The sequence below is a fragment of the Ursus arctos genome, unplaced genomic scaffold (genome assembly GCF_023065955.2).
Source record: "Ursus arctos isolate Adak ecotype North America unplaced genomic scaffold, UrsArc2.0 scaffold_7, whole genome shotgun sequence".
Taxonomy (NCBI): Eukaryota; Metazoa; Chordata; class Mammalia; order Carnivora; family Ursidae; genus Ursus; species Ursus arctos.
The window spans coordinates 49,173,260-49,189,447 of NW_026623089.1; the positions used below are offsets into that span (position 1 = coordinate 49,173,260).

A 16,188-nucleotide genomic window follows, 5' to 3' on the forward strand; every position below is an offset into this window, starting at 1 on the left:
AATATAACTCACAATTCCCCTTTTAGGAAATCCAGGAATTCCTTCCTAAGGAAGTTTGTGAAAGGTGGTAATATTTGGTTGCATGGACAAACACAATCAGACCATTGTCAGACGGGCTGTTTCATCTGAGATACAGAAAAAGAAAGTTGCACTTAAGCATCTAGAAACATGGAGTTCTGGAAGCCCCGTTACAAAATCACTCCACAGAGAGATCTGTTTATACGCACACTCACACACACACACGCACACATACATACACAGTGGCAGCACTAAGAGAACTTTTGTTGTCATGCAGTACAACTTACAAGAATAACTCCCATTTTCTACCCACTGGAAACCCAAAGGAAGAGGCTGCAATTGCACACCTCACGTCCATCTCTAGGAATAGCTAAGTGACATTGGCCACCAGCACAGCTCCTGCTCCCCCCTGAGCCAAATATGTCTTTCTGTCACTTCTGACATGCTCATGCCTTCGAGAGGTGAGGCAAGGAGCTTCCCCTTCATTCTCCACGAAGCTCACACTGATTTCTGGCTAAGTGGCTCACGTTTTCTAAGTGCTGTCCTAGAGAAATCATAGAATGTCACTGCAAGAAGGGACCTGGAGAACTCACCTAAATTACTTTTTTATGAAAGAATCTTTTCAAAAGCATTGCTTCTCTTTCCTGAGCACCTACTATGTGCCGGGCACGTCTCAGAAGCCTAGCATGCATTTGTTTCCTACTGTCATAACAAACCTGGAGGGCAGGTGTTATTGTCCCCATGACACAGACTAGGAAAGTTACAGATATGGAGTGACTTGCCCAGGGTCACACTCCTTTAAGTGGCAGAGAGGGATTGGAATCCAAATCTCTGGACTCCTTGTCCCGAGCTCTCAGAAAAACCATTTGGCCTCTCTGGCACACTCAGGAGGACTCAGCAAGAACAGCTTTTGTGCAGGGGTTATAATTAGTTGTCTGGTCCCAGTTGCTTGCAGGGTAAACAATGTCTGATAAACCCACAACGCTGTAAGTATTTATTACATTGCAACCCAGCTGCCAACTGTCTAACCATTTTAATAAAAAGCTATTTTCTAAGGTTTATGTTTTATTGCGTGTATGACTCCCTTATTGGTTAGCATTTTGGAGTTGTGGAAAAGGTTATGAATTTAGAAACTGGCTGCATTCATATCATATTTAAAACTTAATGCTATTTTATTAAAGACATATGGGCCTCCAAAGTACACATATTAAATGTCATGTAAGAAAAGTAGCAGTTTAAATCATGGTCAAATTCATTTTTGACGTGACTCCTGAGGCTTCCCAAGATCTGAACTATTTCTTTGTAAATCTGGCAGTTTAACCACACTCATAAATCACTTTCAAAGCATATTATTTCTTAATTTTACTGCATTAGAGAGCGTTTGGCCTACACAGTGAACTGTTTGTAGCAGTTATGTGAACAAAGTCGCACATTTAGTCATATAATGTGCAAAAGAAGTGGGGAGGGAAGCAAAGAAGGAAGAACTTTTCATTCTTCAGTCTGTTTCACTTACTCCATCCATTTTTACCTAAGCAAACACAATTCACAGCGTTCAGATGAGGCCTCTGTGCGGTTCGACGTGCAGAAATCACACGTTAGTACCAAGGGCTTTCTGAACACAAGGAAGACAAAAGGACTTTGTAACTGAATCTTTTCCAAAAGATCCCATGACTAAAAATTAAAACGGGTGCAGACATTAGACATTTTTTAAAAGTATTATATTTAGTTGAAACAGATTTTTTTTTCTTTGAAAGTGTGTGTCTCTGTGTGACACAGCTCCTGACCGTTTTCTCTAATTATCCCAAGATCCAAAATCTCACCCTGGAGTTTTCAGGGCCCTTCTCATGATGAGATAATATGCTCTGGGTGTGTGGAAGGCCCCCTCGGATTCCACTGCCCAATTTTCTTCATTTTACTATGGGGTAGAAGGGGTTGACTCCAATGACAAATTCCAGGATCTCACCATTGGCCTTGATTTCTAGGTTTCGCCAAGGGAGTTGGAGGGGGATTAAGAGAAGTGAGTCCAAAGTCACCCAAACAAGAGGGCTTAAAGAGTTATCTCTGCACCAGGCATCCTTTTCCGGATGTGGGCCCTGGGCACAACTCCTTGGCTCCAGCGCGATCCACCTGGGGCCATGGCACTGCCATCCTCCTGCTCCCGGTGACAGCGGGGCGGCCTCGTCCTCCACGCTGTACTCACTTCTGTGCCTCCCCTTTGCCCCGGTTCTCTCCTTCCACCGTCCCCACAAGAACAAAAAGGCCCTGTGCAGTGCCTGGGGAGACCCTCAAATGGAGGGGCCAGGGCCTCTCCAGGATGAATATGGGGCCTTCTTTCTCCTCCCAGATTCCCTTCTGATAGGTGCTTTACTCTCATCAGAAGGTAGATGCTTAGCACAAGTCTTCGAAACATTTCATTTATCTTAAAATCCAGTGAAGCCACCAGGAATATGGTGGCAATACCCCCTTCTATGGACTGAACTATGTCCCCCCAGAATTCCTATGTGGAAGCCCTAACTCCCAGTGTGCCTGTCTCTGGAGATAAAATCCTTTGGAAGTAATTAAGGTCAAATGAGGTCATAAGGGTGGGGCTCTGATCCAACAGGACTGTGGCCTTATAAAAAGAGGAAGATCCATCCACCTGCATATTCTCTCTCTCTCCCTCTCTCTCTCTCTCTCAGCATTTTGAGGACCCAGCCAAGAAGGTGGCCATCTGTAGACCATGATGGCACCACGATCTGGACTTCCAGCCCCAAAACCATGAAAAAAATGCATTTCTGTTGTTTAAAGCCAGTTCATCTATAGTGTTTTGTTACGGCAGCCTGGGCTAATATATCCCCCGCCTCAAGTCCAAATGACCTTCCCTGTGTTCACCCACACAAACCGATGACACAGTGATGCCACAAAAAAAAAAAAAAAAGAAAGAAAGAAAGAAAAGAAAAGGAAAGAAAAGAAAAGAAAAGACCTGCTTTGAAATTACACAGCTAACACCACTAGCTGCCCCTGCTTCTACATACCAGAGAGAGCGTGAGTGCCTTACACATATTATCTCATTTAAATTTTACAACAAACATGGAAGGAGGCATCATGCACCCCATCTTAAGAATGGAGAAACAGCAGAAGGTAGAAGTTCAGCCTTGAATCCAAACTCCACCTGCAATGTGGAGTGGGACTGGCCTCTAAAAGGAACAGCAAATCCGACAATAGCCCAGGAACAAAGTAAGAATCATATGTTTCCCATGGAATACAATAGCCAATAAATCCAGATTTTAAACCTTCCCCAAAGAGCAGCTGGAGGCAACTCCTTGAATCATGTCAAGAATAAAAGTAAAGGTTGGGTGGTGGGGAGGAATGAATAAAAATGGGCCAAATAAAGCACAGGAGAGGTCTCTCAGCCAGATAGCCTCTGTGACACTTCAAAATGCCAACAAAAAACAAGTGATTTACTTCTAAATTTTGCTCACCAGTTAAAAGCTTCATGGAGTAGAAGCCCCACTTAAAATTCCCCACTTCAAAAAGAAAAAAAAAATTACAGCTTTGGAGCCTAGACAGAGAGCATTAGTTCACTGTTGAAAAGAAATAATGAGTTCTAATTCAGGTAATGTAGCTCAGAATTTACTGCCATATTTTAAAATGCACATGAAAAATAAAATTATCCTAAAATGTCCTTGGTGAAAAGGCTGAGTGTAATTGCTATCACTGACAATAGCATTGAACTTAGCTAAATTAACATCAAAGGAAGCCCCAATTACAGAGCATCTGTGCATTATTGATGGTGCCCTGTCTGTTAATCTAAGACGCTCTACTGTAAGGAGCAGAAAAGCAAATAAAAGAGCTAATTGTACCACCAGCCTTCAGGGACCCCAAGGGCAGACCTGCCTTATCATGCTTGTGAAACACCACTTTGCCTGGTCAGAGGGCCAGCGAGGATGCATTTGGAGCCAGACTGGGTACACGGCCCCCAGAAGGAAGCCACGGTGACCACAGGTGGACAAAACAATAGAGAGGCGAAAACATGCTTCCCCCAGAGTTCACCCAACTCACAAGCTACCTGAGAACATAGATGGCCCTGAAGGTCTGGGCAGGGAGAAATAAGCCCTCTGAAGGCACAGGCAGGAAGCCATGGAAATGTGTCCTAACTCTTCTCCCTTACAACAAGAAACTGCTTCCTTTGACTTATCAAGTAACCATTTAGGGCAAATGGCACGTTCTAGGAGAAAAGGCTATTTTTTTTTAAAGATTTATTTATTTGAGAGAGAATGAGTGGGAGAGGCAGAGGGAGAAAAAGAATCTCAAGCAGACTCCCCGCTGAGCACAGAGCCTAATGCGGGACTCGATCCCAAGGACCTTGAAATCATGACCAGAGTCGAAACCAAGAGTCGGACACCTAACTGACCGTGCCACCCAGGCGCCCCGAAAAGGTAATTATGGTAAATGCGAAGAAGCTCTCCTCTGAGCATCGGGCTCCTCGCTGGAACTCCTGTGTTGAGGCAGGAAGTGCCATTACTGGAGCTCATACTGATACTGGTATTTACCTATTATACCTGCTTGGCTCTCACCTGGATGATATTCAAAAAGTATGTATTTCACGTTCAGACAAACTGATTACAGTCTTATTGCAACCAGACTTTGTGAAAACTTTCACCCGTGTTCAAGCTGGACAGCCTAAGAGTATCCCACTACTTTATCCTGTCTGCTAATACTTTGCTTCTTAGGCTTTTGGGGACAATGAAAACACAAGTAAATGTTAAATACCAGAGACATCCCTTCCATCACTAAGCTTACTCGAGTTTTCTTTTATATCTTCTTAAAGTTCACCCCTTCTTGTCTGTGGGGAGGAGCTGGATTATATCCCCCCCCCCCCAAATGATATGTTTAAGCTGTAACTCCCAGAAGCTCAGAATGGGATTACGTTTAAAGACAGAGCCTTTAAAGAGGCAAATAAGCTGAAATAAGCCATTAGATGGGTCCTAATCCCATATGACTAGTGTCCCAGTAAGAAGCTGAAATCTGCACACACACAGAGCTGGCAGGGATGGGCACACATAGCAAGAACACCATGTGAGGCCACAGGGGGAAGGCAGCTATCTGCATGCCAAGGAGAGAGGCCTCAGAAGAAACCAATTCCCACCAACACCTAGATCTTGGACTTAGAGCCCCCAGAATGAGAAACGAATGTGTGTTGTTGAAGCCACCCAGTCTGTGGTATGTGTCACAGCGGCCCTCACAAACTAGCCCACCTGCTATTAGTTGCAGGCACTTTGGAAATAACCAAACTCAAGAGCAGAAATTAGGACCATGCCATCTTCATTTTATCCTTTTTCCTTAGCCAGAGAACTGCAAATACTCGTAACATAAATCAAAGTTAACTTCAGAACAATGTTCATGATTTTTCCCCAGTGGGCCATCCATCCAGCAGCCTTCCCTGCCTTCTAGGATGTCTATCTGCCTGGGGGTTCAGGCCCCACCATCTGATGTTTCCATGTCCCAGAAGGGACTTTCAAAGCAAGGCAGAGCTTCATGAAGCCACAGAGTTCACAAGGATCGAAAGCAAGGCCCTGAGCTCACTGAGGGGTAGGGACTCTGATGCTTTCCTGATGTTCCTTCACTCAGACCTCAGTCACTAGCCTTTTTTCTCTGCTCCTAAACAAGTTGCCTCTGTATTTCCAACCTACTCTTTCTCTTCAGTGGGCTAGAATCCCCAGGCTCAAAGCAAAGAATCAGTGGGGTGGGGGAGGTGTGACAAGTGGAATAAAGCATGTGAAGGCTAAGGTGTTGTTCAAGCTGACCAATGCACCTGCTGGGGGGCGCAGCTCCCTGCCCAGCCCTGATGCTGCACACGGAACCCAGGGTAATATTAGCTTAAAATATGGTAACTTGAAGGCAGGGCCTCAACTTTATTCTATGAAAACCCACTGTCTTAGGGAGGCATCTTTATTTATCGCTTCTCTTTTCTTTCCTTTCAAGCTAATTTTTAAAAGTAACAAAAAAACCTAAATTGCAAAGGCAAAAAACCAGAAACCGTCTTCTCAAGTGGATCATGAAAATGTCAAGCTGTAAATGCACAGTTTACAGACATAATCAGCTCTAAGGGCTCCATATCAGTCATGACCAGAGATCCCATGAGGAAGGACTTTTCACAGCCCACTTACAAGGCCCTAAATCCACTCCTCAAAACTAAAGCAACTATACCATAGCCAACAGGGGTCTTCGAGGTGAGAAAATGTCAAAGAACTTTTTTAGAAAGCCATGGACCCATTTCCAGGGGAGTTATTGCTGGGTCTCTATCAGCCATCAGCTTCCTCCTCATCCCAGTGTCTGAGCTGCTTGCTACCACCCAGACGCTTTCCCGAACTCGTGGGGAGAAGGCCCTCAACCCTAGGTCTTCGACCTCTCTGGCCATCTGAGCACCTACAGTGGCCGGGGCATTCTGAATGCTGGGAAGCCCTGGGCCAGTGGCTGCCTCTCACAGCTGTCTACCGTACCTGCTGTGCACAGGGCGCTATCACTCCCTCTCCCAGCAGAGACCTACCCATACTTTCCTCCCACTTCAAACCTTGCCAAGGTTCCTCCTCATCCTCAAATTAAATTGCAAACTTGGCCTAAGAAACTGAGCCCTCCGTGGCCCAGCTCCTACAATTCTCTGCCTAGACCATGCATTTCACCAAAATGGGTTGGAGTGGGGAGTAGTCAGAAGGTCAAATCACAAAGTTACCTTTGGTTCCCTTCCACATCCTCATCTTCCCACTCTTTTACTCCTACCTCCCATCATATTTTCATGCCTGTTAATGAAATTTAAGATACATTGGGGAAAAAGGGTGAGCTTTGGAGCCTAGGGAGACCCAAGGAAGAAGCTGATTCTACATTGCTCTGTAATTTCAGGTGATACACATAAATTCTCTGATCATCAGTTTCCTCATTTGTAGATTCAGGATAATATTGCTAAGTCACTGATACAATATCTAGAACACACTGAACACAATACATGCTAGGCATTGTATTTACTCATATATCAGGAAAGTGCCAACACATCTAATAATGTACTACTGGGCAGTCGATCAACTCTTGGGCTGACCTTGCAATCCTAATTAGCTAAGCATCCAGAAAGCCTCAAGAAGTTGATGTTGTGACACCAAAAACTAAAAAGTTGTGTCCTAGTTAAGAGCCCTGGTTCAAGTGGCCAGGGAAGGACCAGAGGGCAGGATGGATGGATGGATGGATGGCCTACCTATTAGTCAAGTTCCTGCAGCAACACTACTCAAAATCCTAGCGGCTTACAACAAGAATTTATCTCTTATGCAGAGGTCTGTGATTGGCAGCGGTAGATCTGCTTCAGGCTGCAGTCTAGGTTCAGGCCTGCTCAATGTGTATTTTGTGTTCTTTTCACAGCAAATGGCAGGCACGCGAGAGGAGTGAGTGGAAACACATGGTACCTCATAAGGCTGTGGCCCAGAATTGGCATGCTGTCACCCGCACTCACATCCCATTAGCCAAAGCATCACATGGCCAAGGCCAAAGTCAATAGAATGGGGAAGTAAAAAGAAATACACAATTTTAGATAAACAGTGAACTCTACCACTCTTGTGCCAACTGTGAAGTTCTAGAGCTGTATGAAGTATCCTAGGGATCGAATTCCCTAAAGAATGCCACTTACTTCCATGATTCTCTAGGCACGTGTCTGTCTAAATATCTGTGGACAAAAGTGAGCACGGTAGAGGGAGGCCAAAAAGAGGAAGAGTTGGGCCACTGGGATGCAGTGAAAGCCAGTGGCTCCAACAGAGACACAACAATCTCTCATGAGACCTTGGGCCTAATGGATTAGAGTGACACCTGCTCTGTGCTCAGCACCTGGCCAGGCCCCAGGGACTTCTGGGAGAGGCTCCGAGAAGCTGCCTTCAGCACCAACACTTCTGTTTCACTTTCCTTCTCCCTACTATGGATTTCGACTCTCTGTCCCTAAGGCTTTGCTCAGGAGCAGGAGATAAAACGTCCCTATCTTTGATTACAGATGGTTGCCATGCAAAAGCAAGGCAATGAAGGCATACCAAAATTGCCCCCAAAGAACAGTACTCTGAAAGCATTTACTTGAGACACAAGATGCCATGCTGCTAAAAATGGAGAAATATAAAATCCTCCCCCCTACCTCCGACGAATGTGGCAAACTGTGAAATCAGGAAGAAGACTGAAAAACAAACAGACTGCAAATTTTTTGCTTCTGGAGTTGTTTCCAAACACATCACCCAAGCATCTTCCAAAAAATAAATTAATTTAAAATTTTTTCCTCCCTTCAAAATTTACTATAAAGCAACTGAAAATAGAATCTGAATATGTCTGTAGACAGGAAACATCTGCGTGAAAACAGAAAAGAACAATAAAACACTAACATATTCAGGTAATTAGAAATATCCAGAAAATAAGCTGACATTTTTAGTTTTCTTCTGAATGTTTGGCACGGTAAAGAACTTTCAATATATATTAACTTATCACCTATTTAAGTGCATGTATATGTGGTTTACAATATTTATTTATAGGCATACCGTGGCTTTATATAAAATATATATTCCTGAAAACAGTATAGAGTAAATGTTAAAAATTGTAATCAATTTAGAGGTAGTTTCTAATAACCTCCTACATGTTCGCAACTGTGCCAGACTGGCATAACAGAAGGTACAAAAGATACGCACACTGTGCTTCAGAACAAGGTAGCAGGTAGGGAAGAATTCGACTAGGCATAAAACAATTAAGTAAACCAAGCAAGCCACTAGGCAGTGCTCCTTCATGGAATAGACACACACACACACACACACACACGACAATGGCAGCTAAGACCAGGAAAATCTCATTTAAACTACACATAGATTTGTGGAGCACCTCAATATGTTTGCTGAGAAAAGCTAGTTTTTATTTCCCACAAGCCTTCATAGGAGCAGGTGGATTCCGAGAGAAGGACGCAGAGAACACTGTGCACAGTGACAGGGAGCGTGAGCTCAGATCACACCCTTGCCTTCCCCAGCAATACTATCTGCTGGAGAAGCCCAGGCCGGCAATCAGGGCGGCCGGAGGTTTTGCCATCGTAAGTAATCCGGGGTAAACCCTTTGGAAAAACAAATACACAACCCAGAATCTCTCCTTTCTGCCAACGCACAGATTCAAGCTATTACATTTTTTTTTTAAGGCAGAGGTCCCTTCCCTGCTTTTCCAGAAGACCATATTGAAGCAATAAAAAAAAAAAATGGACCACCTTTCACGATGGATCTTCCAAAAGGCTCTGCTGTTTCCAGTTCACTCTTTTGACGAGTATTGGCTGAGCCTCTGCTATAAACTAGGCCCTGGGGATGCGGGGGCAATAAAAACAGGCAAGTTCCTACCCTCATGGAGCTGACATCTCGGTAGATGAGGGGCTGCTTCATCCTGACAGAAGCTGGCTTCCCAAAGCTCCTATTACGTATCTTTATCCTGGGCTGCCATTGTTGTGTGTGTGTCAGTCCAAAAACGTAGACACAGATGAAGGAAGCTAAAGGAAACCAGGGAGTTGGGTCCTCGTGCCAGTGTGAGGAGCGGGACTGTGTAGTGTGGCCCTGGAAGGAGGCGATCCTCAGACCCCAAATAACGTCCAACTTTCAGTTTAAGGTCAGGAATAAAAAAGATTTCCAGAAGGTACATAGACTCAGAAGTTTATTCCTTTAATCCATCATGTCTTCCTCTCCCTCCTTCCCTCCTCCTCCTCTCCCTTTCCCTCCTTTTCTGGGACACACACACACACACACACACACACACACACACACACAGCTTCCACCCCATCAGGAAAAAAGACTATTTCAAAGATACACACACACAAATATATAAACTATACAAATACACAACTACACAGGATAGGAAACCCAGGCAGGCCCACATAAAGGCAAGCATCACATATTTTCAAGGACATGCTGACACCCACAAACATACCTATTACCTTCTCTCACCTATAACAGAATGGCCACAAATATAAGCAAAAGTACACATGTCAAAACACTTTCTAACACAGGCTGTGATTCTCGGGCCAGCTGTCCCTGTAGCTGCTCTCCCCACTGCTTCTATAAGGTTCTGAACATTACACAGTTGGTAGCCAACTTCATATACATGCCTGTAAACAAGAGGGCTCAGCTTTAAATAATTATGTCAAAGAAATGACAACCGTGCTCTTTGCCAGAACAGGGATGAATAATTACAAAGCCAGGACATAATTAAGCAATTCCGACTGTCGGATTCTTGAACTGTCTGATGTGTAGGGCTGGCATGCCCGCCACGCATACCCTCCTGGACAGGCCTCGCGCCCCTTTGATTTATGTTCCCTGATGTGGCAAGGGGGATCATGGTCTGGCCATCACAGAAGCCCTTCTTTGGGGGCCTCCCCACCTTCTCTGCATCCAGCTTGGTGCTCTCGGCATTGACAATGGCATGATTCCATGGCCAATATTTGCAAAAGATACAGCTTTTCTTTAAAATTCCAGGAAATGAGGGAAGCCTAGCTGTCGTAGGTCCATTAACTCACAAGACAAACACACCAGTCTAGAAGAGTCCATTGTAGAATTAGCTATCACTTCCCTAATGAATGATGGCATCTTTCTATAGGACAATCAGAGCTCAGACAGAAAGCAGCTTTTAAACAACAAAAGCCAAAAGGCAGCGATGGAAGGGAAATGTGTCATCACGGCAGAAGGCTAGAGCGAACTCGTGCTCAGGCGCCAGGGCCTGCCAGGTACAAATCAAACCTTTGTGACATAGGGGCTTTATGAGTTCTGGATGATTTTGCATCTGCGTCAGCCGAGAACACCCAGACTGCCTGTCCCCTACCTCCAAGGCAAGAGCTGTGATTGGAGAGGCATTTTCCATTCTCCCAAATACTTTATGTCAGGAATAAAATGAAAACAGCTCCCCAAATCACGGCCCCCTCCATCATCCATCAGAGCATTCTGCTGAACGAGCACAACAGGGCCTCTGCTGCCTGAGAAAGGACAGAAGCCAACTTGCCATTCCGACTCTGTGATGAGAAATAGGTCTTCAGCAAGTGTGCTCAGCACAACGTCGGCAATTGACGGGGAGGAAATCGCTCTCCACTTAGAAGCCGACTCCGAGTGTACACAGACCTCCCAGAACATATATATGTATACACACACAGAGACAGAGAGCGTGTATGCACACCTGCGCAGGAACAAACAGACGTCTGCACACACTGCGCGCAGGCGAGAACCAGCCTTTTTAGCGCCAATTTATTAATTCAGCAAGAAACTCATTTGGCCTCCTGCTATCCGCAAGAAAAGTACCAATGCGTATCCTGAAGACAGGCCTGGGGGAGTTCCCTGGCATTCGAGAGAAGCATGAGTGGGCCGTGCAAGCAAGAGCACAGCGAAGTCAGTCCTGTGCGCTCGAAGCATCCGGGCGCAGATAGAACACTCAACCGGAAGCCCGGGCCCCTGCCTTCTGACCCCGGCTCTGCCTCCGTGGGATCAGGCGGGGCGGGGGGACAGGGGGGTGCCTCCGGAAACTACACCCTCACCCGGTTCTTTCACCCATCAAGTGACAGCACAGACCAGCTGATTTCAGAAGGCCTCTCCAGTTTGGAAATCGTGTGACTCTCCGAAAAGATAACAGCTGAAGATCCCCATGCTTTGTCAGAGTGTTTTTGTCTCTCCTCAAATAATTAATGGGTATTTTTAAGCTTAACACCATTAGTAAAGATGTGGGAGTCAATCACACAAACATAAGCTAATTCTATAATTGATTAGAAACTAATCTGGAGCTTTGAAAAGCATTTCTGCTGACGCTGTTCATGACTCAGAGAGCCGGCTACTACTGGACTTTAAGGAGCCATGCCTGCCTGCTTTCAAAGCCGGGCGGGGTTTCAGCCCCGGCTGCCATCTGACCCCAAGAGAGCAGTTCAGCTTTCTGCCATCTGACCCCAAGAGAGCAGTTCAGCTTTTACCTGTTTTCTTCCTCTAGGCCTTCTTCCGAGGCTTTTATCTGCAACAGAGAAATGCACGGGGAAAATGGGTGGCTCACTTGCTCCAGGGGTAAGAGCGGAGTCGAAGGGTGTGGCTCTGTGGTCAGACACACCAGTCCAGCCCCAGTCCCAGCTCTAACTAGCCGGGCTGCCCAATTAACACCTCCAGGCCTCAGTTACCCCACCTGCAGAGTCAGCCAGTGCTCCCTTCCTCCTACATTGCAGGGTTGCCTGAGGACTCACAGATTAGAATACAAAGAGCCTTAGGGCAGTGGTGAGCACACGTGGTGGGTATTGTATTAGTGCTTCTTCCGATTTCCTGGGACAATGTAGTGCTTCCCCTGTCAAGAACAGGGGGAGCCGGAGAAATACGAATCTGTCGTGTAACATGCATGCATACATGAAGGTGGAAAATGTGGAATGGGCAGGAACCCAAGATATTATAAACAGTTCATTTGTTGTCCTTTGTTTGGTGATGTCGGCTGCCTCTGGAATCTTTTAACCAAAAAAAAAAAAAAAGGGGGGGGGGAGGCCAAGAAATAAATTCTTTCATTTGGACAAAATTACAAAAGCTGGAATAACTAAAGGCAGTCATGAGCAATACATCGAATGTGTGCCTCAATAAGGAAAACTGTTAACACTTTAATAGCTATGAAACGAATCACTCAATTAATTTCCCACATGCTGAAACAGGTAACAATACATTTATCTGCCAGTATTATACCCTCCATATCATATATTTCCACAACTGTTAGCAATTTTATTCAGCATAACGGGAAATAAGTTGCACCTCATGGATTCAAGGGAAAAAAAGTGGCACCTCATGGATTCAAGGGAAAAAAAGTGGCCTGAGGTCTGCTGCCAGCCAAGCAACTTGATGGAAGAGGTTTCATTTTTCTGTTTTGGTTCTGTTTGTTTTTTCTCTTTCCCTCTTAATCATTTTCAATGCATGTGCAAGGCACTCTAAGTCAATAAGCGAGGACAAACCAGACCTCCAGGATTTCTGGGCCAGTGTTTTCAACACACAAGCTAGGGTCCCACAGGAAGTGACTGGGTAGTTCCACGGGGCCCTGGGGCAGTGAGGGACCTCAAAAGGGGTCATCAAGAGTCATGTGGTCCATTCTCCAGCCTTGGGCTTCACGGAAGAATCCCAGCTCCTCCCAAAGAGAAAATGTTTCACATCCTTAAAAATCTCCTTGAATCTGAATCCAAGACTCAAAGCCACATCTCCCTTGCCTCATCAATGCTGTCATTAAGATGACACCATATTCACTTCCATGACCTGGATGCAGACTCAGCAGATAAAGGAAAGGTCAGTAAAACTATTCCCAGGAGCTCTGGGGAGCTGCATGTGGGGATATGCTAGTCCCAGGTCACATTGTCAGAAAAAAATGACCTTTCTCACTAATAATATCTCCGAGAGCTCTTGAGCCCTCATACCTTGTGAACAGAAGAAAATCACTCTCCCCTACCTTCACTATGGCCCCAAGAAAGGAGAGCTCCCTGTGGGTCACTGAACGAATGTTACCCACCTGAGGAAAAGTAAATACCCCAAGCTTACTTCTTTCTCCTTTCTCGGCAACAGACCTGCAGAGGCCCCACCTTGTAAAAGAAACATCTTCAAGGAGACCTGAAATCTTCCCCCCAGAACATCACCATTGGGCTGTGTATGGTGCTGCTTTATTGGTAAAAGAGCCACCTGGGTGAAATCACCTTACAAATAAGGTCCCCTTAGATGGATCACAGGAAGATCCAATTTATTCCCAGTCCTACGTCTTGTTAGGCCAACAGTGTACCCACGGATACAACCCTGGTTGCAGATCTCTCCTGCGTTCCAAACACAGAAGAACATCCTCTAACGTGCAAATAATAATCAGTGAGACAAGACATAAACCCCTTGTGAAGACCAGAAAGTAGGCGCCTTACCTTGGGCTTCACCACTTTCATGAACGACCCTCTGAGCAAAGCTTCCTCTCGTTCTTGTCTGGTTACTTTCCGGGCATCCAGAAACTTCAAATTGGGCAGCTTGTGCAGAACAAAGCATCTGAAAGAAAACAGTCAGAGACAACTCAGGAGGGTAGGTGATGGCCTCAAAGATCCATGCAATTTGTCTCATGCTCAGGGATCTACATCATTAGGTCTTCAGAAGTTTAGATCTTGGCTGCTGCTTCTCTTTTCTTTCATGAAGAATGAATAATCACTCTTTGCAGAAATCTAAATAATTATATTTTACACATACAACTAATCCTTAAAAATGTACACTATTGATTGTTCTTGATTCAAATGTAGACACACACACACACACACACACACACACACGCACACGCACGCACCTGATGAGGCAGGAAGATTCTATCAGTGTACCCACCCCCCCACAACTGCCCGTCCTTTCTAGAAATGGGCCTGGCTTCTTTGCTATGCAGAAAGTTCTCAGGGAAACTAACCTACAACCTAACTGTACCATTTATGTCATTGCCATTCCTGTGGTCATCTGTGTAACTCTCATTTCTGAGAGATAAGCAAATCTTTGGGAAGCTTGGCTGGCTCAGTCAGTAGAGCATGTGACTCTTGATTTCGGGGTTGTGAGTTTAAGCCACCACAATGGATGTAGAGATTACTTAAAAATAAAATCTTTAAAACAAAACAAAACACATCTTCAATTTGAAACTAAGACAAGAGACACTGACTGGCCATCCAGGACAATAAACCAGAGGCTGTAATAACATACATGACTTTGAGATAGAAGGAAGGAGTGCACATAACTGAGAAATGTTTCCTTGAAGAATTGAAGAGGGGACTTGAGGATTTTCTCATCATCCCTGAGTTACTTCCACACTGGCACTATGAAGATAATTTTTACCAAGGTGAAACAAGAAGAATCAGTTTATAGGGGATATGCATTTAATAGCTCAACAAATACTAATACAGATTCCCCCAGAAAGAGTCTTTGGTGTCCATCATGGCCTCCATGGATAAGCTAATGGCTGCTTGTGTGATGAACTGTCCTCAAGCAGGTATATTTGGAATTGATGAGAAGATCCAGGTGGCCATGGGGTAGGTACATAAACATTTAATACATACATAAAAGGTATAGACACCTGCCTATACGTCTTCTTCAGGGACAGTTACCAACCCAGATGCTTTCCATCGAGCCCCCATACTTGATCACTCAAAGGAGCCATTGCTTAGACCCTGTCCTGCTTAGGAAGAAGAGGTAAGTATCCAATGTCAAGAGGAATAAATTATCTCCATAGGAATCTGTCATTTCCTTCCTGTTTTCAGCCTCTTCAGTATTCACTCATCTTTCAAATCCTAACCCACATGAACTTTTCTTCTGCATCTCCAGACCACATTGTTGTCTCCCTTCTCTGCACTCCCAGGATACACTGTGAGCACCATACCACCTAACATCTGGTGGTTTTTTAATCATTTTATTGGTGTTCAGTTGATGTCCTCACCTATGAGCTTCTTAAAGGCAGGGACTTTTTTTTCTTACCCTCATATTATCTCAAAAAGTAGTATTAGAATGGACTCAATAAAATACCAGTTTGTTTAAGTTGTATGAATATTTCTTGAGCACCTACCATGTGCCAGGCCCTAGGTACACAGAGGTGATTATAACATGATTTCTGCTTTTAAAGGGGTTCTTGATATAATGGGGAAGATAGACTCACACAGAAAAATTAGAAACCCCACAGCTAAGTGCCGAGATTGGGGTTATGCACAAAGTAATTCTGGGGAGCACAGAGAAAGGGACCTAACATTACTCACTGAATGAGTGAAAACTAATGGCTGGAGGAGAAAGAGGAGAAACAAGAAATCTCAAGTGATCTTCAAAGAACCAAACCCTAAAGCAATCCTAAGCGCTGAGCTTGTTCTCGGTGCAAACGTTACCTGGGGGTATTTAGCATGACCCCCTCCTTACGGGAGCCTTGGGTTCCCAAGGCCAGCTTCCACCTTCATAAGATGGTCTCACATCACCAGGTGGCCTCCATATACTTGCCCAAAGGTTTGGTTGATGACTGAAATGCCAGAGAAAACAGCATAGAGGCTTCTAGTCGAAACACTCCTTAATGAAAATAAGCAGTTCTTTTGAGGTATACTTTTCTTCCCCATAAGTGTTCACCCCAACACCTGAGGTCCTGGAAATTTGACTATCGACTTCCGGCTTCCTCCCCGTTCTCAATCTA

General features: G+C 44.8%; 1 protein-coding gene and 1 long non-coding RNA gene across 7 annotated transcripts in view; one reads left to right on the top strand and one right to left on the bottom strand.

The window, feature by feature from the left end:
- LOC123001330 (uncharacterized) overlaps positions 1-14,647 on the top strand; it is a 32,305-nt gene extending 17,658 nt beyond the window's left edge. The window contains exons 2-3 of one of the 3 annotated variants that reach the window (XR_008957943.1): positions 2,697-4,436; positions 7,405-14,647. This is a non-coding gene — a long non-coding RNA (uncharacterized LOC123001330). The remainder of the gene's footprint in view (positions 1-2,696; positions 4,437-7,404) is intronic. The other 2 variants (XR_006410119.3, XR_008957944.1) reach the window with 2 other exon arrangements.
- LRMDA (leucine rich melanocyte differentiation associated) overlaps positions 1-16,188 on the bottom strand; it is a 1,028,511-nt gene that overhangs the window by 425,523 nt on the left and 586,800 nt on the right. For 3 of the 4 annotated variants that reach the window (XR_008957942.1, XM_057308256.1, XM_057308254.1), the window contains exon 5: positions 13,925-14,042. Coding sequence is in view for 3 of the 4 variants with exons in the window: in XM_057308256.1 (XP_057164239.1) it covers positions 13,925-14,042 (118 nt within the window). In the remaining variant the exon portion in view is untranslated. Of the gene's footprint in view, positions 1-11,980; positions 12,019-13,924; positions 14,043-16,188 lie in introns of all 4 variants that reach the window. The other variant, XM_057308255.1, reaches the window with a different exon arrangement.